Source organism: Eulemur rufifrons, chromosome 20 (genome assembly GCF_041146395.1).
Source record: "Eulemur rufifrons isolate Redbay chromosome 20, OSU_ERuf_1, whole genome shotgun sequence".
Lineage (NCBI taxonomy): Eukaryota > Metazoa > Chordata > Mammalia > Primates > Lemuridae > Eulemur > Eulemur rufifrons.
Window position 1 is genome coordinate 45,387,507 of NC_091002.1, and position 18,886 is coordinate 45,406,392.

General features: G+C 41.6%; 1 protein-coding gene across 2 annotated transcripts in view; it reads left to right on the forward strand.

Annotated features, from left to right (window-relative positions):
- Positions 1-18,077, forward strand: part of DOK5 (docking protein 5) — a 142,564-nt gene extending 124,487 nt beyond the window's left edge. For both annotated transcript variants that reach the window (XM_069496069.1, XM_069496070.1), the window contains exons 7-8: positions 10,360-10,480; positions 17,325-18,077. In XM_069496069.1, the coding sequence (XP_069352170.1) occupies positions 10,360-10,480; positions 17,325-17,389 (186 nt within the window). In that variant the 3' untranslated portion in view covers positions 17,390-18,077. The remainder of the gene's footprint in view (positions 1-10,359; positions 10,481-17,324) is intronic.
- Positions 18,078-18,886: the final 809 nt, after the last annotated feature.

Sequence of the window (18,886 nt, forward strand, 5' to 3'; positions counted from 1 at the left end):
CATTCTAAAAATCAAACACTTTACCAGATTCTTTTGTATCCTTCTGGAATACAGATTGCATCATAGATATAAAACATATTCATTCTATAAATAAATAGTAAATGTTTTGTGTAAGCCTCTGTTTTAGGAAGCAAGAGTACAGCAGAGAATAAGAAATAGTCTTTGTCCCCAAGGCGTTTATTGTATTGTTGTAGGGGGAGATAGCCCATCAACAATGAACAGATCAATATTTATCAAGAGTTGATGAATGCTATGAAGAAGACATCAGTGTGAGGCAGGAGAGATGACCAGGGATGGTCACTCTGGTAAAGCGCTGAGAGCTGAGGCAAGTGAGAAAGGAGGCTTAAAAATTTCTAAGGGCCAGTTGTTCCACGGAAAGGGTATCTCACGTGCAAAGGCCCTGGGGAAGTCTGTGCTTTGTGTGTTCATATGTGAGGAGGCTGGTGATTTTGGAGCAGATAAAATGAGGAGAAGAGCATAGCAGGTGAGGTCTAGAAGTAACTGTGATCCAGGTCCTAGCTGACTTTGTAGCCATGGAAAGGACTGTGGATTTTTCTTAGGGTGAGTTGGGAAGTTATTGGAGAGTTTTGAAAAAAAGGTGAGATATACTGATTTTGCTATTGAAGTGAGCACTCTGGAAGCTGTTTGGAAAAGACAGAGTGATTAGGGCAAAGGTACTAGAAAGACGACAAGTTAAGGACTGTTGCAGTTATCCAGGCAACCAGGTGAGCAGTGGTGACAGGGACCAGGGTCTTGGTGATGGGAGTGAGGAAAAGTGGCGGAATCTGGATATATTCTGAAGATTGGACCAACAGGATCTGCTGGTGGATGAGAAGTCTAATAGAATACAAAGAGAGGAGACAGGCAGTCTCAAGGTTGTTGCTGTTACCTTGGTTTTTGTTTTTCAACCAGAGCAAGGAGTATAGAATGGAGGAAACGTCTTCCTGGAAGGGGATGAGGTTAGGGGAAGTGGAGCATGAGAAGAGTTGAGGTTTGTTCTTGTTAAATGGGAGATGCCTGCTAGTCATCTGCGTGGAAGTGAGACATGCACTGTTAAATACACCACTCTGAGGTTTAGGGGAGAGATTGGGGCTACAGATTTACATTTGGGAATCATCAGATTGTGGATAGATGATATTTAAAACCATGCCAGTGACAAGCTCTCCCTGTGAGCCTGTTTAATAGTTGCCTTCCTTTGCTTTTAACTCATTTTATATCATGTCACAAAAGTTTATCTTTTCTCTTTTTAATGGCTACAGATTAGTCTGTTGCACAATAACGTGAAGGTAAGACTTCTTTGTTTAAGAATAAAATGAAATTACCAACTCATCTGCTTTTCTGATATAGTAACAATGTAAGTAATTTTTGAGTCAGTCTAAAATCCATTTGACATGCAAATTAAAATTGAATTCTCATATTCATTTACAACTGGTTATCAGAATAGTGGTTAATATAGTGGGTCCTAGAATGAAAATTGTGGGCAGCAGGAAAAAAAATGTTATAAAGGAGATTGGGTCAGAATTTAATTTCACCATCTCATTTGATAAATAAAAAACAGTTAAGGAAATTGAGAAAATAAAGTATGGAACAGCCAAAAGGTAGATTGCAATGCAGACATTAAAATGATGCTATAGAAGAAGGTAGTATTTAGGAATGTTAGGATACGTTCATAATATGTTAAATTTAAAAAAGAGGATGGTATGATAGTATATACACTGTCATCTTGTTTGTTAGATATACGTTATGTGTGCACATTTTAAAAAAGACTGAAAGAAAATATATGAATATCTTAGTGCTTTTTATTTCTTTGTTTCTGTTTTTTTCTGGTTAATGGGTATAGGACTGATTTAAAGTGTACTTTATATATTTTTCTATATTTCCTGAATGTAATAAAAATATAGCAATAGTCAAAAAGAACTCAATTTATTACAAGTCTTAAAAAATGGGTGGTAAATATCACAAACAATGTGGACCCCTCCCCTCTTTTTGGTGCCAGGCAAAATACTACCAGACCCAAAGACAGAGCTGTCTTGGAAAATGGAAACTTCCTGTAGGGGTGGGGGCCGAATTTGAGGGCCTAGAGCTGCTTTGTTCCTAGAGCTACGACTGTTCCTACAGTCGTTCCATGCCTACAGGAATACCTGAACTCGTACTTGTTCATTGAATTCAGTGTGTACCAACTGGGATTAGGTGATTAAATGTATTCTCTAAACATATTTACTTATTTGATTCTATGTGTGGCTTTTTTGTTGTTGCCTAAAAACTTTTTAAGGCTTCTACCCTCAAGCCAGCAAGTCCAATATCAAATATTTCGATTTAAAAAGAAAATGTGAAATATTCCTATTATGACCTTGTTCAAAAATTCTTGCTAAAGACAGTGTCATGATATAGAGCTAATTATAAATATTGGTAACATTTATAGAACCCCACAATGAATTATGCATGGTCTAAGAATTAGCTGCAAAGTAGGAACTATTTTCTCCCTTTTTACTGATGAGATATTAAGGACTAAGAGAGATTAAGCAACTAGCCTAGGGTCAGGCACTTCTTAGTGGCAGCTTCTAGACTTTAAACCAGATTTTTTTGACTTCCAAGTCTGAGATTTGACCCTAGTAGGAAACTTTTCCCCAGAATGATTGATCTAAAGGTGATAAACAACATAAGACAATGGTTTTCAAAGTGTGATTCCTGGATCAGTAAGTTCAAAACAATCTGGGAGCTTGTTAAGAATGCAGATTCCTGGGCCCCACCTTAGAAACTCTGAGTTGGGGCCAGGAATCTGCATTTTAATGAGACGTCCAGGTGATACTTCAGCTTGCACTTGGAGAGCTGAATGGCTGACCCAGGTCCAGAGAGCATAGGTAGATGAGGTTTTCAAATGTTACTATATTTTCACAGGGGAATAAGAAGGCAGAACCTGAAGGCATAGTTCAAAAAGCCAACTGGTCAATGTCAGTGAGTGTGGAGTGTAGTTTAAATGAGACAGCTGAGTTTAGAGTAGACTAAGAGAAAGAGGTATGCAGATGCCGGCTTCATTTGGGACGTGGTTTTTACTCTTTCTCTCTTGGACTGAGGTGTCCCTTCTGACTCAATTTTGCCCACATTTTGTGCCTAAAATATCCATAGAAAATTAGTTGCTTTATATATATTTTCTTAAACTGAGGACATTATTGGAATTGGAAGTTGCTCCGGTTGAGAATGTATTCACGCATGGATATGGTTTCTGACTCAGAGCCGAATCTTCTTGTCAAAATGGTGTCCTCGTTTAGCCGCTTCGGGCGGGGCCCATGTTGAATGAAAGAAAAACCGTGATAAGATTTGCATATGCAAAGTTGTTATTGGCAGAGACCCCGCCTGAGTTACTTGAAGGAGCAACCTGATGGAGGTTTGAGAGTCTGATGAGGACAGAATTAGTCTTGAGGTACCGAACTGTCTGCCACTGTGATGATTTGTGCTGGTTCCTGAATGAATCCAGACTGATGTCACAAAGACAGCATATGGTACTCATGATTGACTGTAGCAGCAAACAATTACATCCTGTCGTGCTGTTCAGTTTCACAAAACACAATGCTCTGCTGTAAAAACAGTTGGATTCCAGGGAAGGACAATATGGTGCAGTGCTGAGGCTCAGACCTGCCGCTGCTCTGGGATCCTGGTCTCAGACTCATAAAAGAAGTGCACTAGCAACAAGTGAGTGTCAGCCAAACCAAATGAGGAAAACAGAAACCAAAAATTCATGTGGCAGGTGTGGGAGACAGTTGTTTTTCTTTTCTTACTGGCAAGCTATGCATAGTGGCCCAGTCGTTAGAATTTCTTTCTCTCCCAAGAGGGTTGATAGGATGTTCTCACCATTATGAGGGAAGGACCTTGGCAATGAGCCCTTCCTTCACTGTGAGTATTGGGAGGTTTTTAAAAGGCTCTTATGCTTTAGCCAGTTGTCACTCAGGTCCCAATTTAAATGGTCCTTCCCCAGGGACTGCTTGCCTGGAAGTAGCCACCCACTAGCTCATCATATCTTGCTTTTTAAATAACCTACGTAGCACTTACTAATATCTGATTTTATTTTTTTGATGACAGCTTTATTGACATATGAACATACCATGCGTCCCTTACCATATGTATGCACCCTTTTCAACTGTACAATTTAATGGCTTAATATGTTCAGAGTTGTAAAACCATCACCACAATTGATTTCAGAACATTTTCTTCACCCCAAAAAGAAACAACCATCTCTTTTAGACATCACCTCCCAGGCCTGGGCAACCCCTGATCCACTTTCTCTCTCTAGGGATTTGCTTTTCTAGACATTAGATAGAAATGGAATGTCTTAGTCCATTTTGTACTACTATAACAGAAGACCATAGACTGAGTAATTTAGAATGAACAGAAATTTATTTCTCACAGTCTGGAAGCTGGGAAGTACCAGATCAAGGTGCTGGCATCCTGGGAGAGCATTCTTGCTGTGTCACAAAGCGGTGGAAGGCATCGCGTGGCAGACACAGAAGAGGGAGCAAACCCACCCCTGCTGTAACGAACCCACGGCTGAGATAACAGCATTGTCCACCTAAACACCGCTGAAAGGTCCCACCTCTCAGTACAGTCACAATGGCAGTTAATCTTCAACATGAGTTTTGGAGGGGACATTCAAACCACAGCATGAAATAATACAATATGTGGTCCTTTATGACTAGCTTGCTTCACCTAGCATAATGTTTGCAGGTTCATACGTGTTGCAGCATGGATCAGAGCTTCATTCTTTTCTAATGGCAACCTGACTCTTTTTTATTATTTTTTGTACAGTTTTTTCATCTGTCTCATAGTTCTATGAGAAAAGAGACCTTCAAGCCCAACAACTCCCATGGAGCAGAACTTAAATAAGAACATGGTTCTCTTACTCCATGGTCAACATCTCCTCCTCAGCAGAATCATGTTTGTTTTTTTTTTTTTTTGACATTCAAAACCCAATCAATTACAGAAGTTGATCAGTTTCTTTGAGTATTTCATGCCACCGGGCAGCATGAAGACTCAGGCTGAGTTAGGAAGAGACCCACATGCATTCCTGCTGTTTAGGGGAAGAGCTCGAGTGTTGAAGTACAAGAAGGCATTTGTTTGACTTTCACAAAGCCTTGTCTTTCTTCTCTGATGGGATCTTGAGCTAACACTGCTAATAGAATGAATAAATGTATAGGGCTACGCTCCCTGCTGTTGAACTGTGCTAAATGGTTGTGCCTATGGACCTAGGCGGATCTTTCCCAGCGGCTCTCCTGCTTATCACCTGGACGGCACAGTGGAGTGAAGTAGATCCTTATACCACATACATCCCCCACAGCCAGCCACAGCCATGTCAATTTAAGCCAGACCTAGAGTTTCAGCATGAATTCAGCCTTGGTTTAACAGTGCTTCCAACTTGCTGGATTGATTAGGATGTATTTCTAAAAAACTATTTCCTGCTACTTGGGCAAAAGCTGGGTTCATTAATTCATTCATCCATCATGCATTTTTTTTTAAATTTTTTTCTTTGCCTATACTCAATCTTTTTTATTTACTTTTAATTTTTTATTTCAGCATATTGTGGGGGTACAAAAATTTGGTTACATATATTGCCCTTGTTCCTCTGCCCCCCAAATCAGAGCATCATGCATTTTTTTAAGCCTCTGGAGGCTCTAGCTAGGTGCTGGGGATACAGATAAAAGATATAATTTCTGCTTTCCAGGAGTTCATGGTCTAGGACAGGTGGCAGGCTAGTTTAGTGCCGACCACAAAACAGTGAAATGATTGGATAGCAGGTAGGAGCACCTGATCCCATTAAGGGAGAGGAGATACAAGGAGAGTATTTAGAGGAGGTGATTCCTGAGCTGACTCTTGAAGGGAAGGTAGGCGTGGACCAGGTGAGAAATGGGGAGAGCCTTTGGGCTTACCAGCAGTTGTACGATGGAATTCCACAGGTAGCTGGAAATGGCCGGACCAAGCAGTGTGGTTTAGACTGCGGTGAGATGTGAGGCTGGAGGGTTAGCAAGATCTGAACCCCCCATTGTAAGAAGTTTAGCCATTAGAGTGAGGATACATAGTTTCTTGGCTGGTTAACTCAGGAGACTGGGCTGGGTGGTCCCCATAGTTCTTTCAACTTTAATGTTCCATGATTCTATTACCTTTTCCTGACACAGGAAACAAAATGTATGATTCATGATTTTTTGTTGTTATTGTTTTTTTAATAAAAGGACATATATTTAGTAGGGTGTATGGGGTCAGGAGTGTGGGTCAGGTGTGGTGTGCAGTTGGTTCTACTATACCACCATTTCTAGATTGCCACTGGGCTCAGGTGTATTTGATCAGTTGGGGAAAGATTCATTACAATATTGAGGTTGTGCTGGCTCATAAGCAATTTTTCTGAGGCAAGGGAGGTCCAGACTGGCAGGAGTAGGATTGTAACCTTAAGCTGGAAAGGAAAAAGCACTTAATAAACTGCACAGGCAGGGCCTCTTCCAGCTACAGTTTAAGACGACAGGATATGTGCACAGGTGCCCAGGGTCCCTCCCCAGGGGATGCGCCCCGCCCTGTGCCGTCTTCCTCAGCTCTTGCTCGCACAGCTCACGTCCAGCAGTGCTCACCTCTGTCACCTGGACTTCCTCGAGGCAGCATTTCCAACCAAGTGCTTTTCTGCACTTTTTATAACCCAAGTAAACCTCCAGCCTCGCTGGGCTGCCTAAGCGAGGCTGTCCCCTGAAGCAACAGTGACTCTGGTGGTAAATGGGCATGCACTTTGAACTGTTTTCCCATCGCCTGACTTTCCCCACAACTTTGTGAATGGGAGAGTTTTCGAGAATGTCTATGCCACCTTGTAACAGAAATCCCCATACTTTACAATTCTATGGTTTGGGGTAATTTTTATTTTTAATTTTTATGTTAAAGTATAATGTTTATTTTTTAAAAATTAAGCTATATGAAAATATATAGGATTTCTTTTTAAAAAAGAAAAAGACTATAATTCTTCTCCTCAAGTACAGTAAGTCCTTACTGAATTTGTCAATAGGTGTTTGGAAACTGTGTCTTTAAGCAAAACCAGATATAACATAACCAATTTGACCACAGGCTAATTGATATACGCAAGAGTTAAGTTCCTATAGCGTATTTCTGGTCACAAAAACATCACCAAACTTGTAAATAAAGACCCAAAACACTCCCAAGATTAAACATTGAAATAAATGTGAGCTATAGGCACATTTGAGAAAGATTAATAAAAGCAAGATAATGATTTATCCAGTTATTTCAGTTCAGGGTCTTGGTGGCAAGAGCCTATATCGGCAGCTCAGGACACCAGTCCCAGACAGGACACCATCCTGTCGCAGGGCTAACTCACACACACCCCCACATTCACTCAGACGGGGACCAGGTAGAAATGCCAGTTCACTTCTGGGCACAGCTTTGGGATCTGGGAGCAAACCAGAGAAAGCCCAGGCAGGCCTGGGGGGCTGTGCCAACTGTACATGGACGTGATTTCTTTTTATCATCAACATTATAATGACATGACATCGAAGGAAACAACATTATTCGAGGACCTGCTATACTCCAGGTAACTAAACTTTAACTCCTCCAACAACGGTGCTAATTTACATTTCCACCAGCATTGTCAACGAGCACTGTCCACTGCCCGCTGCCCTGGTGGTGGTTACCAAGGATAAGACGGAATTGCAGCAACACAGAAGAGAGCGGGGACACTCCCCTGCTGGTCACCAGATGACTTCCTAAGTCTTCTCACCCTTAGAGAATTATTCAGACATGTTTGCATGGTTAAACAAGAAAGTTTTTCTCGTCATTTCCCTCTAAAGACAATTAAAATGCTGTTTTCATAACGTTAGACATTCTTTCAAAGGACTGAGGAGGAACTAGAGACTCAGGCTTTGTACCATCCTCTTCAAAACATGGCATTGGTGTCATTTCATTCTCTCTCCTACATAAATTTTCTGAAAATACAGTCAAATCATGCTGGCTGCCTAAACATATTTGCAGCAAAGTAGTGAATAATTTGACATGAGTGGTATTGCCTTTATATTAAATTTCTTTATGATTGTAAATAGAATCTCTTTATATTAAGAAAATCAAATAACCAGTACCTCTAAATTCAGTTCTTTTCCTCCCTTTATTTTCTTGTATTTCATGCAAACCATATTGAATGGCACCAGAAGTCACCGGTAAATAGTTTTTTTTTTTATTTAAAGACTTTCATGTATACAGAAATAACCACTATGATGAGTCCATGAGGTGATGGATATGTTAATTAGCTTCGCTGAATCTTCCTATAATATATACATAGGTCAAAACATCACATTGTACTCCATAAATATATATGATGATTATTTATTATAGATTAGCAATAAATTGGAAAATTAAAAATTAAAATGAAAACAAATAGCCACAGAACAATTTTACTAGCTTAGCTCAGCTTTTTAAACCTTTAGATTTAGAGGGCATTTTTAGGAAAAACTGTACCCCATGAAACCTAGTGCTTTATAATTCCACCTGGGGACTCATTTTGGTAACTGTGCTATTATGTTAGGGAAAGGGAATTCCATCTAACAAATGTAAATGCAATGCCTATAAATTAAATTATCTTTTGAGTGAATGGTTATTATCTATTTTTCAAGTTGAGTCTCATCAACTACAGTGAGTTTTGTTCTCCACGGTATGAAGCTTCATATTATCTTGGCCTTATTGAGAGAATATACAGATATTATGCCTGACGCTACCATGCTGATGCGATGTGTACAGTGGAGCCATTTCTTAAAAAAAAATTGTAAATGGCCATTGTAATTTTTAATCATCATCATCATCATCATGTCCATTTTTTTCCCCCTGTACCTCTTTGTTGCTAGGCAAGGCTAAGATATCAGTCATCTCACTGAACTCTCATACTACCTAAATGGACAAGTGTTTTTCATATGAGCAACTAAAATGGCATTTCACTAGATCTGCAACTCACTGTGTTTCCATCGTGGTACACTATATAAATGTTTCCTTTTCCATTTATGTAAATCTTTCATATTCAGCTTAATAGTTGCCAAGTATTCCATTGTGTCTATGTGCAATTAACCAGGCCTTGATTGAGGGATACTTAAGTTGCCTTCAGTTTCCACTGATTGCAAATGATTTCCCAATGAACATCTTGCACAAATCTGTATATTTGTGAGCGAGTGTTTTTGGGACTGTGTGAATTATTTGATATTCAAGTATCCAGGAAATCCAACTTTGCAAATAGTCACTTATGCAATGACGTAGTAAACCTGAATCATGATTGTGTCTAAGACCAGGGCTCAGACGAGGGCTGGAGGGCTGCTTCCACCTGCACCCCCATTCTTTGTGCTTGCCCCGTCCCTATTCACCTTTCCTTTTATTCTACGCATACTTCCATGCTGTCCTCTCTCTGAGACTTCCCTTTCTTTGTATAGTCAATTCCCCTGATGTGGTTGGGCAGGCCACTGGCTACTCTCTGATGATCTGGAGAACTTGCATTGTGTCATTAGAGATACTCTTAGCTGCCTGTAGCTGAAAGCAACATCTTCCCTTTTCCTCCCTCAGAATCTCGAACAATGATCAGCTGAGAAAAGGCACTTGTTCAAGCAGACAGAGTTTTTTTCTGCTGCTACTGATAGAACACTCAACTCTAACCAGCTTAATCTGAAAAGAAGTAATTAGCTCATATAATTGAAAAGTCTGGGGCGATCCTAGCCATTACGTTCAATCGGATCTAAGGTCCCTGTGGAGCTTGTCAAGATCTCACCTCCTTTTCTTGGCTGTCTTCTTCCGAATGGTGTGCATTCTCTGTCACGTTCTCCCTTCCTTGTTCCAAGATAGGCTCCAGCCCTCTTGGCAACTCCGTAAGAATGCTCATTTATTTAATTCCAAAGTATTTCTTGTACACCTACTATGTGTTGAACACCTGCTATGTGCCAGGAAATATTCTAGACCCTGGAGATGGAGCAATGAACAAAACAGGCACAAATCCTTAGTGTACCTCTACTAATTCTCTCTCCCACAAAAGTGCTGGCAAATGTCTCAGGGGATTATGTCTTCCTGGCCTGTCTTGGGTCACTGGGCCAACCCTGGAATCAGTGGTCAAGTGGGCCACCAGGACTACAGGGATCCACCTGAGTTGTAAGGAAGTTTCCCAAAGGAAAATCAATGCGTTGTTGCTGGGGGCTGGGGTTAAGGAGCTGGCCGCCGTCCCCGCTGCCACCAGTACGTGCTCATTGATTCAGGGACCGCAGGCTCCATGGTTCTGGGACTCCCTGCTCTCCTGCTCCCTCTGCCCGGTCTCGTTCAGCTCCAGTGTTGCTGACACCATTCTCTTCGCTTCACCCGCAGCTGCAGATGAAGATGAGCGAGCGGGCTGCCTCGCTGAGCACCATGGTGCCCCTGCCTCGCAGCGCCTACTGGCAGCACATCACGCGGCAGCACAGCACGGGGCAGCTCTACCGCCTGCAAGGTAAGCGCGGGGCGGGCTGTGTCGGTGCGGGCCAGTGCCTGCAGCTCTGCCGAGGTGGCTCAGCTCAGCCGGTGCATCCAAGCTGGCTCGTGCCCTTCCTGCCAAGGTAGGGTCCCCATCAAGGCCTAAGGACACGGGGCGCTTAGTCTTTCTAGAGCTGTAGTTCTCAAATATTTGCATCTGCCCCCATGTCCTGCGGGGATGTTTAAAATGCAGATTCTTGGGCCCTTAACCACAGAGATTCTAGGTCTGAAGGCGCAGGATGTGGCTGAGCAATCTGCACTTTGAACAACCCCTATGCAGGGTCTGGGCAGGGGGCCGGGGTCCGGGCTTCAAGAAACAGTCTGGTGGACTGAAGACGAACAGCATTATATTGGGAACTTGCTAGAAATGCAAACTTGAGACCTACTCAATCGGGGACTCTGAGGGTGGGGCCACCTGTATTTTAACAAGCCCTCCAGGTGACTCACAATGCTCATGTTTAGGAGCCACCGTTCTAGCGCATGGGCCCTGGACTACTAAGTCAGAGTCACGGCTTCAGGTTTGCTGTAGGACTTTAAGAATATCCGAATCCGCCCTTCTGATAAGCACAGTATAGAACAGCTCATAGGGGAGACAAGAACAATTAAAAATTCTGGTTAAACCTTTTCTTATTCTTTCAAATTTGCCTTTTTACATTTTATAGTGTATAAGAACAGCTTGTGCATATGTAATTTATAAACAAACCTATGTGGGACGTATTTGCAAAAGACCTTTTCAACGATGGGGTTTAAGATCACTGAACTTGACATAGTATGCACTAGACCAGTGGTCCCCAACCTTTTTGGCACCAGGGATCATTTTCATGGGTGACAATTTTTCCACGACCGGGGTAGGGGGATGATTTGGGAATGATTCAAGCCCATTACAGTTATTGTGCACTTTATTTCTGTTATTACATTGTAATATATAATGAAATAATTTTACAACTCACCATAGGTTGGGGACCCCTGCAGTAGATTATACCTAGTTTACGTGCAGAAATTTGCTGAACAAATGAATGTAAGAATGAATGAATGATCACAGAAAACCATGGCCTCCGTCATCCATGCCCGCTCTGTTGCTGTCCCCTGGTCACACCGGCCTTCCTCTCAGCCCTTCCTGCTGGTTATTTCTCCCCAGGCAGCTTGTCCTGTATGCTGTGCCCTTTACCTGTCCCAGGTAACTCTTACCTCCAGGTCTCACCTCCGGGGCCCCTCAGACTCGCAGGAAGCACTACAGACTTTGTTCTAATTAGCATGGGTGTCTCTGAATTCATGCACTCACAAGGTGAAAATGATGACCCTATGCTTTATAGCCCTTATCTCAGTTTTCATTTCATATTTAGTTGTGGACACTTGGCTCACAGCTAACTCTTCCAGGAAATGTGCAGGAGGGCAGGAGAACTGTGCCTCTTTTCATCTGTATCATTTACCTCCCCCCCCCCCCAGTGCCTTGCATGGTGTAGCCATTCGGCTAGTATTTGTTGAAAATGTGTCTAATGTTAAGAAGACACTGAGGGTATTCACATTCTAGTCTTTATGACTCTGTGTTCTGTCCAGTAGCAGAGAGCATGGCACTAGCAGATGGCGCAAAAAGAGACCCTGAGTGCCTGCATGAGTAGCGGAGGGAATGACTGAATTGACAGTTAGAAAATTACCTTACCTTCCACGATCTATCTACGGAGAGAGTTGGGTTAGATCAGGTTGTCACAAATGCCATTGATTCCCATTTCAACTTCGGGAATTTTTTGCAGACTTTGAGTTGTTTCATCAGTTTTTGTCATATACATACCACTTGGACTAGTACTCAATTTTATTCAGTCTCTTCTATTTAAATATATTTATTTTTTAAAGAAAAGCATATTTTACTAGCTTTATACTGTTGTAACTACTGGTTATACTTTTCTTATAGACAATAAAATAAATAATACTTACTGAGGGTTTAAACGATGTTTGTAGTCTCCCTAAAATTATCTTGTTCATCAGGGGTGGTCATTTACATGACAAGTAAATGGGAGAAGTAAGTATCTGTTTTCCTACCTATGCCATCTGCCTCTCTCTTCCCTTCTTCCCTGCCCTCCCCCTCAAAAAAAAAAAGTGAAATTGGGAAAAATTAATGACCTGGTGACACACATGTGGCCCTGTGTGTGCCACATGATGAAGTTGCAGAAGACGTAATTTCTTCTTGTTTGGCTGTTGAGTATGGGTTGTAATTCCTCTGGCCAATTCACCTACCCTGATGGATTTCAGGCTGACTTTTCCTGGCAGATCTGGAGGGTAATGTTGGAAATCATACAGACCTTAATTTGTCAAATTGGTTTGAGAAAAATGTTCCTCCCCAAATTTAGTCCTCGAGAGCCACCTGCTGGTCAATTTTGGAATTAGCACTTTATTACTGTTTTTGGTGGGGAGAGAGGTGCTGGTTTTGACACGTGCCGTGTACATTAACACGTATTTAATCTACCTTCACTGCTTCTCCCACTCCGTTTCCCAATTTTCATATAGAAATTCTCTACTACAATTAGGCAAATACTGAATCAACGTTTGAAGGAGGTTTATCATGAAAACTGGAAGAAATGTATGAAAGAGAAGCAGTTGACAAGTTTAGGTTGAACACTGTATTTGCAATATTCTTTTAGGAATAGATTGGATAAAATAACAGGAGTAGCACTTTCCAAAAATGTGTTCTGTGGAGTGATAACTCTGGTAGATAGCACCTTCCCCCTCAGAAAAGTACTGTGGTCAAACAAGTTTGGGGAAACGCTACATGTTAAATTCTTCTCTTAGAGGTCAAGTTTTCAAGGCTCTGAGATGTCCTGCAATAAAGAATCTGTTTAATATTGTTTAAGCCAAAGCTCTGCAAATTTATTTAAACATGAAATCTTTTCACTTCTTTTTAAAAAGGAACAAATATTAATAAGTCACTTGTGAAGCGCTGAAAGCCCAGATTTACTCCTTACGAAGGACATAAGCCATATTTAATGAGTGTCTTTTTAAGAGCTTCCTTTTCTGGGAATTTACTATGTAACAGGCTTGCACTAGTCAACTAACATACATGATCTCAGTTAGATCTCCAAACAGCTACCTGACAGAGTTTTATTCTCATTTGCTGCTAAGAAACTGAGAATCTTAAGGGTTAATAATGTATCCATGATCACCTACTTGGTAAGGTTTTAAGGTTTTCATCTCTCTATTGTATTCAAACACACATTTTTTTACTCAGCAAATGTTTATTGAGCGTGTATTTCATGCCAACCACTGTGCTACATGACAGACACACACCAGTGCTACGAGATAGGCATGTTTCTCCCCTCCTGGAGCTTATAATCTAATGGAGACTCACAGCCAATAATTAAGTCAACATATTTAATTTCAAATGTGGCACATGTGCCAGGGGAAAAGGAAGTGTTTATAAGAGAGAAAGAGGCAGAGTTGTTGGTTTTGGGAAGACAATGACAAAGAGACTTCTTTAGATGGAATCATCATTGGAAGCCCCAGCATTTGCCCCAAGACTAAGTCTAGAAGAGGCAGCCACACTGAGAGCCAGGGAAAAGCATTCTCTATAGAGGGATCTGCAAGTGCAAAGGCCCTGAGACAGAAATGAGCTGGGAGCATTCAAAGGGCAGAAAGGAGGCAGCGTGGCTGGTGCTTGAGAAGCGTGAAGAGGCCACCAGGTGGTGGTTACAGGTGATCAACACTTGCTTATTCTAAGTGTGAGGGGAAGCCTTAGGGGTCCTCAGCATAGCAGTGTCAGATTTATATCATATTTTAATTCAAGGGATTTTGGGGGAACAGGAGAGGAAACAGGAGACCAGCCAGGCCATTGCGCATGAGCACCTGTGTGGCTGGCTTCAGTGCAGCGCCCCCCTCTGACCCCTTCACCTCCTCCTCAAAGTTCTCATCTTAGCAGTCTTTACCCTTGTGCCGAAGGTGCTCACTGCTCCGATATTTTCAGAACTCTTCTATAGCAATTGCTTTAGAAGATAGCATCACTTGTTTCAAAACAAAAACAAGAAAAATTAAGCACCTATATCATTGATCAGATTTGACTTCAGATAATTTTAGGAAATCAAAGGGTGGCACCAAACATTTGTGTCACCATACCAGGCACCTTCCATGTTGCCTTATTTGGTTCTCCTGGCAATGGTTTGAGTTGGCGAGAGCAGGGCTGTGCTCTCCATTTCAAGAATGAAGAAACTGAGACCCTTGGAAAGCCAAGAACTTGCTCAAGACCACATGGCTAGTGAGTGGAGGAACTGGCATTAGAGCTCCCATGTTCTGACTCCTAGTCCAGGGATTTTTCTTGCATCATACGGTCTTAACCATGGGAGGAAATCCTATCCCCAGGCGTGATTCAAAGACCTGTGCCCTGAGATTGAAATGTCTCCAGAGGATTTGTTCCAGCCTATGCAATTTACATATTTATTAAGGATGATAGACTCTTGGAGAAAGTGGCTACTTTGGAGAGGTTAACATTGTTTTTCAAAACTAATTCTAACACAGTCATATATATTGTGTGTGCGTCAGTTAAGAGAGAAGTAATAGATTAAGATCTGAGCAAATGTGAAAGGATGATGGATCAACCAGGGTCTCAAACTCGCATGTCTGCAGGGTCCAGACAGGACATGCAAATGGGAGAGACAGGCCAGGCATGGGAGGGGTGGGTCCCTGGTGAGTGTCGGGGGGCCCACAGGCCTGCTCTGCAGAGGGCAGTCTGCAGCCCCCTCCAGCCCGTCGTGCTGTGGCAGAATATAGGGCCAGTTTAGTCTCCCAGTTTTCCAGGAGAACAGGGAAATTGACATCTTTATGGGAAGTCTGCAGTTTTGTAAATATTGACAAGCAATTCCAAATGTTTTCCAAGGCTGTGCAGGCTGGAGAACGTGTCTGAGACCAGATGTTGTCCACAGGCCAGTACCAGCTTATGACCTTCATGTGAACTGTAAGAGTGTGGTCAGAAAATCTTTCAGTCCTTTTCCTGGCTTTAAGTAAACACAGCATTCAAACCAAGCTGAAGAATCGTTAGCTATCGTGGTAGAAGCTTTAAGGGTCTTTCTCACGTTGACTTGACCCCCAAGTGCGTGTTATCAGTAGCTTTCCTCACTGACTCATAGAGTTTAAGGAGCTACAGCTGAAGGTGCAGGCAAAGCCTTTGCACCTGACCGAAGATTTGGATTTTTATATTAACACTATTTGTATTCTGTCTGCTCCCTGCAGGAAATTTTATCAAACCGTAATAAAGATACACCTAGATTTTTACTTACAGTACTCAAACCCATTGCTATAATTTCTCTACATTATAGAGTGTTTGCATGTTGGAAAGAGAACAGAATACACGTTCCAACTGGCTGAGCGTTTGGAACAAATGATTTCTAGTCATTTGGGATATTTTGATATTCAAGGCTTCTCTGATCATAATCACTGCTATTGTGTACCGGTGACTGTAGGACTAGGTATATAATTTTCTTTGGTTCAGATGTGAGGCTTGTAAATATCTGAATCCATGATTTCCTTTTTGTTTGATTTGGTCTTGTGACTGTAGTGATTTATGTAGGACTTTCTATTCATTTATGAAGTCCTTTCTATGTCCTTTATTTCTCAACTGTACTGTGAGGAGGGAAATCAAATGCTTTTTCCCCGTTCTGTAGGAGTGGAGAATGAGTCAAAAGTTATGTTCTTCCTTGTCTAAGTTTACACTTCTGATAGGAAGATCAAACGGGACTTGGCATGTGGTCAGGGCTGTTTGTGATAACGTAGTAAACAGAGTGTAAACTCAAGGCGTCAGGGCCACATGCCACCGTAAATCTTTTTGCTTGGTTCACTGTTTGAAAACAACGTGGTTTGAATGCGTGGGGTGAGGTGTACGTGCTCCACTTAGCTGCAGTCCTGTCTCCCTGTGGCTTACGACTGTCTAATCCACACATTAAATTACCAAGGCTGCTGTACTTGGTCTAGTTACACAGGTTTTGCTCTGCCCAGTTCTGAGAGTTCTGTACATAGTGATGTAAATTTCTTTGCTTCTGATAACCCTCAGCCAGCAGATGGCACTAAAACCTCTGGTTTTTATTAAATCAAGGGAGTATGTCTACAGGGATTGGCAAACTACAGCCTGCAAGCCAAATCCAGCCTACTATTTTCATTAACAAAGTTTTATTGGAATATCCACACCCTTTCATTACATATTGACTATGGCTGCTTGTGTGCTGCTGGCAGCAGAGTTGAGTAGCTGTGATGAGACCGTACGGTCTGCAAACCCTAAAAAATTTAATATCTAGCCCTTTTTAGAAAAAAGTTTGCCAACTCCTGTATTATGTCACAAAGGAGAGTAATAGTGGCCTTGTGTGTTGCCTTCTTGACTTTCTTGATTTTGGTTGGTTTGGAAACTAAACCCGAAATAATAATGGCTAAATGGAATTTACGAAGTCTTCCTTTACATTTACAATAAGATTTACTAAATAGAAGGTAATATTGCCCTATTGCTGGTCAGGCTTCCACAAAGTGTTCAAGCCAAAAGTTTCCATAGTCCTATGTTTCTATCTCATCTCCCCTAAATACCCTGGGTGCAGGGGTTGATGCAGATGAAAAATTAAGGAAGAAAATAACCGCTAATGGGCTGGTCATAGCTCAATGCAAAGGCCACATGCAAATGATACGTTAATCATGCAATTGCTCATGACTCTTATTTGCATATCACTGTGAGTAGCCTTTGGAAAAAATCGCATCATAAGTATTTTACTTATTTCTTTTATATAGAGACTGTTGCTAGTTAATCTGATAGTGTGCTTTCTTATGATGTAACTGTTGCTTCTAAATTCTTTTTGGAAAAGATGTTGCTAGCCCTCTGAAGCTTCATCGGACAGAGACTTTTCCCGCCTACCGACCTGAGCACTGACAGGAACTGCCAGGATTGCGAACACACCTGTGAAGTGTCAGCGGCGGATCCACCCAGGAGGTCACAGACTGACAGCAAGGGAAGCGACAATGAAGAGAAGCAGCTTAAAGTCTTGGTTGATTGTGTGGTCATCGGGAGACTGCAATACTATAGCTTCCTTTTTCTTTCTTTTCTTTTTCTTTTTTTTAATTCTTAGCGTAATTGAAACATGCTCTATAGATATTGACTTTTTGTTCCCCCTTTTACAGCTGGACAGAAAGGAGTCAATGCCACAAAATGATTTTCTATTGTAGGTACTGTGTTCCTTGCACTTCTCTAAATCTGTCCCTTTGTGGATTCTTGTGATTTTCCTTCTGAGTATTTCAATTGTATGACAGTCAGTATTGACAATAAAATAGCTCTTAATTATTTGTTATTTGTTTACACCCTACTCCTCCGTTATTAATACTGTGGTTCTGCTTAACTACTGGAAGTCATATTTGATTATATTACCAATTAGTTAAATGAGTGCTTTGATTCACTCTTACCTGTTTTGGTCCCAACTATCCTCCCAAAGCACCCTTTAGTATTGTTTACAGGGTTACAGTTTTGCTCCTTGTCCCCTGCCCCCCGCCCCTTTTTAAAAGCCTTTATTTTGTTTGGAGTACCTTCATAAAACGTTTTAAAATAAAAGATCGTTCTTCACCCACATGGCCTTTGGACTCTGGCAACACGGTTTTCTTTGTATCTTCAGTATTTCTGAAGGGCGTGTGGAAATTTTCCATATGAGCTATGAGCGTGGTTCTGCACTGTGTTTGATATAAACCCAACCACTGACACATTTGCTCTCTCATTCATTAAGCTGGTCTGTCCTGAGCATCTACTAGTTCCAGGTGCTGTGCTGGCGTCCAGGGATATAGAGATCAAAAGACACAGGCCCTGTGGCCAAGGGCCTTAATTCCAGAGGAGTACAACAAGGAAATAAAGTTGCAATTCCAATATAGTGACGCCTGCTAAATGGGCCCCCAGTGACTATGGACGTCTAAAGAGAAGGTCACTCTGTTCTCCAGGCTTTCTCACTGGGGAAGTGCCAGATGGGAATTGAATCTTGTGAGCACCTGCGGTTAAAGTTCCTATAAAGCTGCACGAGCAAGCATTCTGTCTTGTTCACTACTCTTTGTCAGACAGAGACCCAATTAAATTTGAATTTCAAATAAGCAATACATAGTTTTATAGTATAAGTAACTATGTGTCCCCAATATTCCATGGGACAGGATTATATTTTTAAAATTTTCATTATATATCTTAAAGTCAAATTTACCTGGTCTCTATTTGTCTTTGCTAATTATGGCAACCCGAGGTCCCTGGCTCCAGAACTGTACCTGGCCCGTGGCTCACACTTGATAAATTCGTGTTGAATGAATGAATAGAAGAATCAAATCAAATCATTGGGATAGAATTCTTTCTACTAGGAGTGGCAAATTCACAGTGGTTGTATATTTTCTCTGTGCCAAGCAC